This window comes from Manacus vitellinus, unplaced genomic scaffold (assembly GCF_001715985.3).
Source record: "Manacus vitellinus isolate BGI_N305 unplaced genomic scaffold, ASM171598v3 scaffold_22_pilon, whole genome shotgun sequence".
Taxonomy (NCBI): Eukaryota; Metazoa; Chordata; class Aves; order Passeriformes; family Pipridae; genus Manacus; species Manacus vitellinus.
Window position 1 is genome coordinate 13,773,299 of NW_021939632.1, and position 8,558 is coordinate 13,781,856.

General features: G+C 35.0%; 1 protein-coding gene across 5 annotated transcripts in view; it reads right to left on the minus strand.

The window, feature by feature from the left end:
* The window catches only part of METTL8 (methyltransferase like 8), a 79,579-nt gene that overhangs the window by 10,313 nt on the left and 60,708 nt on the right, over window positions 1–8,558 (minus strand). For 2 of the 5 annotated variants that reach the window (XM_018072516.2, XM_029959854.1), the window contains 3 exons: window positions 8,189–8,297; window positions 6,707–6,862; window positions 2,202–2,293 (listed from right to left, as the gene is read on the minus strand). In XM_018072516.2, coding sequence (XP_017928005.1) covers window positions 2,202–2,293; window positions 6,707–6,849 — 235 coding nt within the window. In that variant the 5' untranslated portion in view covers window positions 6,850–6,862; window positions 8,189–8,297. Of the gene's footprint in view, window positions 1–2,201; window positions 2,294–6,116; window positions 6,296–6,706; window positions 6,863–8,188; window positions 8,298–8,558 lie in introns of those variants that run through there. The other 3 variants (XM_018072518.1, XM_018072517.1, XM_018072519.1) reach the window with 3 other exon arrangements.

Below are 8,558 nucleotides of genomic sequence, written 5' to 3' on the forward strand. Positions count from 1 at the left end.
AATTAACATTTAATACATCCAATTGTATTATTAAAGGGCCAGACCTGGTCATGCAGAGTAATTGCACAGACTTGTTCTATAATGTAAGTTCAGAGTTGATTGAGGTCATATATATCAGATTTCAGTACCGTAAGTTGCACATTCACAGACTGCTCAGCTTCAGTATAAAAACGAAAACCCCTTCTACTCAAAAGGTTTTTAAATTATTATCACCCCTTGTTACAGTCATTACTTTTCTATAAGTCTGCTCAGAACCCTTGTACTTAAATTCACATCAAGTTTTCCAGATTTCAGAAATGAAGGAAAGAGATACCAAAAGTCAGCCTTTCAAACTGTATTAGTATGGAATTACATAGGTTCAAGTGGAAGAACACTTCATTTTGCATTGTTTCACTGGTCACTCCTGCACCACTGTGTAATAGCTATGCATGCAGCATTATTATCAAATTTTTGCTTCATTTTGTATATTTAAGTAGCCTACCTACTAAATTTTCCAAAGCACATAAAAATGACAAAACTAAAAAACATATAAACTTCCAAGTAAAAAAGAAATCCCTTACTTTGTCAATTGATGTTTCTCCTTAACAGAATCTTCCAACACTAGCAAGCATGCCTGAGAAGAAACTAGGCATGCTAATAAGTAAATCAAATTCCTAAAAGTAGTATCATGAGTTCATTCAATTTAACATCTCTTGCCTTAAAAAGGCCCACCAGAGCTATTCTATTTTAGTGATATAATAGTACTGTTGAAATCTGTCTTGTCTTTTTCCCCTTACTGTAGTTTTCAAGGTCCCAAAATAACCTGCTCGTTAGCTTCAGTCTCGTTCATTGTTTACACAAATAGGCCAAAATGTACTTCCACTTGCAGAATGAAGCTGAAGCTTTCTGAAGGAACACTATCAGCTGTGCTTACCTATTCAAGTTCTAAACAGAGGGGCATTCATAGAAAATGTCCTTGGATTCTTGTATTTCTTGGCAATAGACAAATGCCTAATTATTCCATTTCTCACCAGCACAAACTAAGTTCTAATTGATTGTAGATGAAGAATTAAAGGTTCCACGAGCTACATGGTCACACAGCTTACTTTTCAATTATGAACTCTTTTTCAGTTTTTTATACAAACCAAAGGAAAATATTAGATGTAATTTTTGAAAAACAAACATTGTACTTAGATAAAGAATGTGAGAGGTAACAGCAAAAGGCAGGTTGACAATCCCAGAGCATTCAGAGTGATGAAGGGCACAAATGCAAGGCACATTCTCAGGTAATTCAAATAAACTCCAACATGTGCCATAGTTATATCAGTGAAACTCAGTACAGGATCATAATGACACTATCTAATTTGACAGATTCAAGACATGCTAAGTAAACTGAGGCCCAAGATATCCAAGTAATTTTTTTTAGAATATCTTTCTAACACTATAACAAATTAAGAATCCAGTCCTCTATGACACTATCAAGTTGATACTGCAGCTTTAGCATACATAACTACCCTAGAGTTTAGTCTATGGTTTAGTTTGCTAGTTTGAACCTGGAGCTATCATTCTTCAGAAACTCAGAACACATTAAATTTCCCTTCTGTAGATAGGCACAAAATTCGTTAATCATTTACAGTGCAAACTCTGCATTGTATTGGAACACCTTCCACACCAAGTGAACATACTGCTTCCTGAAGCACTCCCAGCTCAGCCTGGCAAAGACAGTAAGCTGGGACCAGCTGGGACCAGTGCAACTTTCATGGCGCTCAACTGAAATACAGTGCAAGGCACAAACACAAGCTCTCTAAATAGTCTACTAATCATTAAAAAGCATTTGAACACTGGACATGGGAACTTTCATCCCCAGCACCGTAGCTGGATGCAAACTCACTCCTCTGATTCTGTAAAAGTCCCGTGTAGTAGTTTCATTCTGAAGAACTGCAAAAGGAGTCAGAACAACCGTACCATGCTGATGTACTTGTTTTACATAGAGCCTATTGCTCCCCCAATTGCAAAATTGTTCAAATAAGTAACCGAATTGCTAGAAAAACAGACTTTGAGATCTTTTGAGACAATAAAGGGAAAAAAAACCAAAACAAACAAAAAAATTCAGACAAGAGAATGTAGAAATAAAAAGGGTGTTCCTGGATTCTAAAGTCATTTTAAATGTTTTCATAAACAGCATTAAAATAAGAATTTTTATGCCATTAGGAATTTTTTACCTTGGTCTTCCCATTGAACTTTCACAAGCGAGTTCTCTGCTGCTTTTTTCTTGGCACTCTCCTCTTCTTCTTGTGACCACTGCATGTGGTCCCTAAAAAAGGCAGTTGAAGAACCAGCTTTTTCATAGGATTTTCCAAAATATTTTTTTTCCAGGAAAAACAGTATCAAATTAGCTATACTGTCTCAAATACTTCTTTTTTTTTTTTGAGTGCAATCAAATGACCACAAGGAGACTGACAGGTAAACCCCAAATTTCAGTGCATGATAGATAAGAATTAATCACCAATTAGGTAAAACTCAAGTGATTCAGAAACATCTTACAACTGCAAAGAGACTGAAGTAGTATGAAGTAAGTAGTTTCCTTATTAACAGGATTAATATATATCTTGTAGATTGAGTGTGTTTTTAGGAACGTATTTTGAGTGTCCCATTAGAACCATGTTTAGCTGAATATAATAGACCTACCAACAAACACCTAATGCAAGAAACTTCTCACATTACTAGTGTTTATGATGAAGAACTGAGGTCATTTAGCAAAGAAATCAGCTGTTCCTGAAACAGGGAGCATAATCCACCTATGCAACTGGAACCAGTGGAATTGATGAACAGGATTTTACTTATCTGGGGAATAGAGACAAGTAACATTTAAAAAGAGAATGAGACATTCATAAGAAAAGACAAGCAGTGCTACAATGGTTCCAAAGTTTATGTCCTCTCTATTTGCGTAAAGGGGTTAACCAAATGTTATGTTAATCAATTAAACCGTCACAGAACCAAGCCCAGATCTGACACTGATGACTAAACTGCATTCCCTGCAGATTCTGTGTTTGGATCAGGCTGCAATGGGAAGCACCCAAAAATGTGCTGCTGGCTGTTTTTAAAAGCCAATCAGTTGTCCCTCCAAATCATCCAGTCTGAACAGATTAAATTAAATAATATAATTCAAGTAATCTATTAGATCCTAATCCTACTGAAATCAACTAACTGAAAGGCCATGACTAAAATTCCATTGGTTACTATGGGAAAAGAGACAAGGTGCCAACTTGGAAGAGCTGATTGTCTCTAAAAGCTAATGAGCATCTTCCTGTTCTGTACCTGGTGATATATAGGTAATTTAATTCTTAGACCTTCGCTGTTCCTCTTTTGTTAATTGTGGGAGACTAATTGGTATGTATTTGTCTGCTTGCCTCAGACTTGATTTCCGCATCTCTACTGAAATATTTCTCATTATTGTCCCCAGCAGGTTGCCTCTCCCCTTCCTGTATTTGTTCATATGCCAAATGTTCCTGTGCAGTGTCACGGCTCTAACAGACATGCTGCAGTAGAATAAACTGAATGACCAAAAGCATTACTGGGCAGTCATCCTCTTGGAAAGACTTGCTTCCCTCACTGCTATCACCACTTTTGACCTTGCCTATTCCAGCAAGCTGAAACCAAGGACTATTCGGATGGCAAGAATACACAGTCAGTCCTTCTGACAGATGACTTGCTGTGGTATAATCTTCAGCTGATCAGTTTTAATCTATCATTGTGTGTCTGTCAGAGCCCTTAAGGGTGCCTGAAGCCCTCCATCTTCAACAACCTTTTTTTCCCTTTTTCCTTCCTTGGAAATTCATAAAGCTGAAGAAGGATCTTTTGGCTCTTTCCTAGAAATTTCTGTATGGTAGATCCTAAACAACATGACTGCAGCAGCACTTCCTGATCAAAATCTACAAAGGAGGAGACATAGCATAGTTCTTATGCAAACTATTTACACAGTTTGGATGCTTCAAATGAGGCAATACAAGCTGGCAGAAATACAGGACACAGGAGAATCCTAAGCACAGAAGTGTTTAAATACAGAAGTGTTTTAAGCTGAACACTGACAGCAGCAAAGCAAGCTATCCATTTTAACCACACCAGGAGCTGTTAACATGAGTAGGCCTGATATAAGATCAAACAATGCTGCTTTTAGTTCAGCTTATTCAACTTCGTCCTTTTCCACTAACTTGTTTGCTAACATAGGGTTTAATTATCTCTGTGATAATGTGAAGACTATGCCAATTACTAACCTGAATAGAAGCAGACATTTTTTGCTCCAGTGTTTAACCTTACTCATTAGTTCTCTCTTGAAATGACAGAAAAGCACCACAGCAAACATCTAAAGCATTAGTTCTCAAATTTAATCTGCTTAGTATGTCTAGCAGCAATGGTAGCAGCTCTTGGCTCTCTGCCAATTCACACACAGACAAAAAGAATGACAAAGCATGAAGTACCAAAGATGATGAGTGGAAAACAAAAGGATATCATACATCAATGCTAGAGAAGATGAATATCTTATGCTCACCCTGTATGATCTATTCAGCACTACCACCCCTCATCCTAATCCCCCTTATCTCCCTAGTGAGAACCGTGCCAATTCAGTGAGCTTCAGATCCAAGGACCTACACCACTTCATAGCCAGGTTCTTGATTTATCAAGACCATCACAACTTCCATGCACCTCTGCTTCAACTCAGTTTCACCTGCTTTCCTTTCTGAGCTACATGGATGCATCTGCAGATCCATTTTCTGAACAACACTGTTCCATTCACTCTCATTTTCACAATCCATCCCAACCATCTGCATCATAGTTTGATAACTCTATGAGACTGTCACCAAAGGCTAGCAGGAAAAACTGAAGTTACACACGATCAGTTTTTTGGAGGGAAATTAAAAAAAAAAACAACAAACAAAACAAACCCAAACAACCAGAAAAATAATCCCAAAACTGAATTTCATTGAGATACAACCTTACAGAAAAAGGATGTCCTTTTCCTAAAAGATCTTTTAAAAAAGATTTTAAAATCTTTTCCTATCTTGATTACATAGTATACATTTAAATCAGCATTTACACAGGTAAAGGATTTTAACATCTAGCAGAAAGCACTCAGCCTGGAATATGTTAAAGAACTACACTGCTTATAGATTTATGAAACACAGATTAACTTTACACTCTTAACACAATAATCAACCAGCTTCCAGCTTTCTTGACCAAGGAATATATGGAAGTACAGTTAACTCCAAATTTGGCCTTAAGATGGTAAGTGTTGGTGACCATGGCTTGGGGACACCTAGTTTAGAAAACACTAATAGGTAACAGATCTAGTTAACTAATCAGTTAAGTCCAAATTTAGAGACTAAAAAGAGTAACAAAGATGCTAGTTCATTAACCAGAGAACAATTTTCTGTGTCATATTCTTAAGACCTTTTTATTAATCAGAATTTGATTAGAGAATCTTTTGAAATAATTTAGATTAAAAAGCAAAGTGGACCAATGAACAAATAAAATGGACTACTAAAAAGAATAGTAATTAAAAAAAAAACCAAACAGCAAGTTGAAACTTCATTTCAGAACACAACCTTGTCAAGGAACTTCTCTGACAGCTGACAGCAAAGGACACCTCTGAGGAAACTATAAGAACTGTAGATTAGTTCTATGAAGTAAGCTTAAGGCCTGAAACTTGTTATCTGTTACTTCTGTGTTATGTTACCCATTGGTTATTATTAGCCACTTCCAGACTCTTTTTCTAATATTGCTAAATCCTTGCTATCAAAAATAGTGACACAATTCAAAACTACATTTAAAATTTATGTAGAAAGTAATTTCTTGTATAGCTTCTAAATTCACCACTTTTCATCAAATATTCCTTGGTTTTAAGTTATGAACTATAGGAAGAAAAATTCCTGTTTTCCCCAATATGTTAGGTAGATATTCTTCTACTTTCTAAACAGATTTAGATATTCTTCTATCCTCCTACACTTCCTGTATCACTTGCTGTTTTGTATTCATCTCCATTCCACAGCAAAAAATCTTAGCCTTTTTAGTTTAATTTTTCCCACTGTGTTGACCAGCATTCTCCCTCTTTTCCGAGCACCCATTAAATACAAAAATACCTTTTAGAGATGGGGATGCACTGTTGCAAATCAGGACAATTCTTCTGGTTAACATCTACACATTGATGTCTTCTCTGCTGTTATATCGCTTATTTATGTTAAGATTCAATTTACTCTTTTTGATAATTGCACACTGTATGGAAATCTCTGCTGAGTGATCTGTAACATCTTCAGTACACCTTTAGAAGAATACAAGTAATTCACATGTTCCTTTCAAAGTGGTGTCAGTTTTAGACTAGGTCGCTAATCCAGGATGCAACATCCTTGTACCTAACAAGTAACCTTCTGCCATTATAAATAATATGGACTATCTTATTGCTACACTTTCTGTCTCTTAATTAATTACTGATGCATAACAATATTTTGCATTTCATTCCTTGACTAACTATGTACTCAGCAGCTTTTTACAGAAGTCATTGAGAACTTTTAACAGTCAGATTACTTGTGACAATCTCGAGTTTTCTCTAGTGCTCCCTTTACATGTCTTTACTGGCAGTACCTTGTTTTATACACACACACACACATCATTATTCATCATAGTAAACAGTATACAAAATTATATGAAAATCAGCCTTGAAAAAACATCTCACCACATGTTATGCTCAAAGACCTTAGAAGGATCAGTTAAAATCCGTGATCCAAGTGGAGCAGTTGGTCGTCTATTACTTTGGTGCCTGTGTTGCATCTTGCTTTTCCTCAGACATAAAGCAGAAAGCCTTGTAATGAAATTCATTTTGTTCAGAGACCTGAAAACACATTTAACTCAAATTACAATTTTGCTGTAACTTAATTGTTTATGTCGCTTACATGAGAAACGGGTCAAATAACCAAGCACCAGTATCGGCTCCAGTAATAATAATCTACTACAGTTCAATTTAAATGCTTTTCGGAACAGCAACATCCCTTCAGTGCGCTGAAAACCCAAATAATCACAAAGTAGGCTGGAATGAAACCAATTGAAGGACAAATTATTTGGTATCATTTCAAAGTCCTATCAGGCAGGGGAAAGAAAAGCAATATACGGTAAAACAATAATCCAAGTCTGATATTGCACCTTGACAAAGACAAGCAAGAAATGATCAGTAAAGAAACCACTTGTTCTAGTGGGTACATTCTGTCACCAAGATTGACTTTTTCACCCCACTCATCATCTTCAAAAGATTTCATTCTAGATCTGTGACTCTGGTTTTATGTTTTTAAATAGGAAATGAAAGATTTTTATTTTTGGAGTGTAAACATTATGCACCAGAAAGCCTTCCAAAATTTCTGATCCCTATGTAATGCCCTCCTTGAAATGAATGGTCCTAAATGTTAAATTTCTACCAATGCAAATTATAAAGTGATTGAAATTTTTCTATTACATGTATAATTCTGTCTTATACATCTATATTTTACTTTACTTGAAATTTCTTCATACAACATCAAGAAAGTCCAAGTAGTAAAAGATAACAAGTGTGTGTATCTCATACCAGCATTTTTTCTTGGGTTTTTATTTTCTTTGTTTGTTTTTTTTTTTGCATATTCTCATTAAGGTAGGCTTTTTATGAGATGAATAAAATGAAATACACCTCCTAATACTATTTTTATCCTGATGTGCCTTTGTTCTTTTTTCCTTCAAATGCTCTGCATGACTTTAAAAATTATTCTTAGTCCTACTTTTTTTGTTTCTTCTTTTTTTTTTTTTGGAGTGCTGCTTCTGTAAAAACCACACATACAAATTTAATGCACTGGAAATACAAAATGTAGTTACAAAAGAACAGGCACAAGACACTACTAGAAAACATTGTGTGCAAATTGGTTACAAAGAGAAGATTTTTATCTTGCAGAAAATAGTACTATTTGATCACAAATCTTGTACTGTGAATCAAAAATTATTAATTTGTACACATCACTACAAAAACTGGCAAAGGAATCACTAATTAAATGAACAACTACTCATTTAAGGTGTACTTTTGAATGAGTCATGCTTTAAAAAGGGCATTGTTTATTCACTTAAGCCTACAGAAAAGAAAAAGGAAAAAAAGATTAAAATTTGGTTTTATTTGTGAAAGATTAAATAAAATGAAGTTTACCTTATGGTTGTCAATGTCAAATAAAATTGTTGTTAATTTTGGCTAATAAGACTGCAATGTTACCAGGATATGGGGGCACTGCCATACAGTGAAAATATATCATGTTGTCCTATTAAAAAAATCAGAATTTCTAATGTTAGCAAGTTTATTATGGCTTTTTTTTTCTTAAATGTGGCTCAGCAACTAAAACAATTCCAGTTTATACTTCAATTACTACAAATTGTTTATGCTTTGTATTTGAAAATACGTGTGCATTTTTCATAACACAATGCATAACTTAACATATATGGGATATAATAATTATTATGAGACATGAAAATTAAGACATTACGACAATTTCTGCAAAATGTGTAATTTACATAAAGGGAAT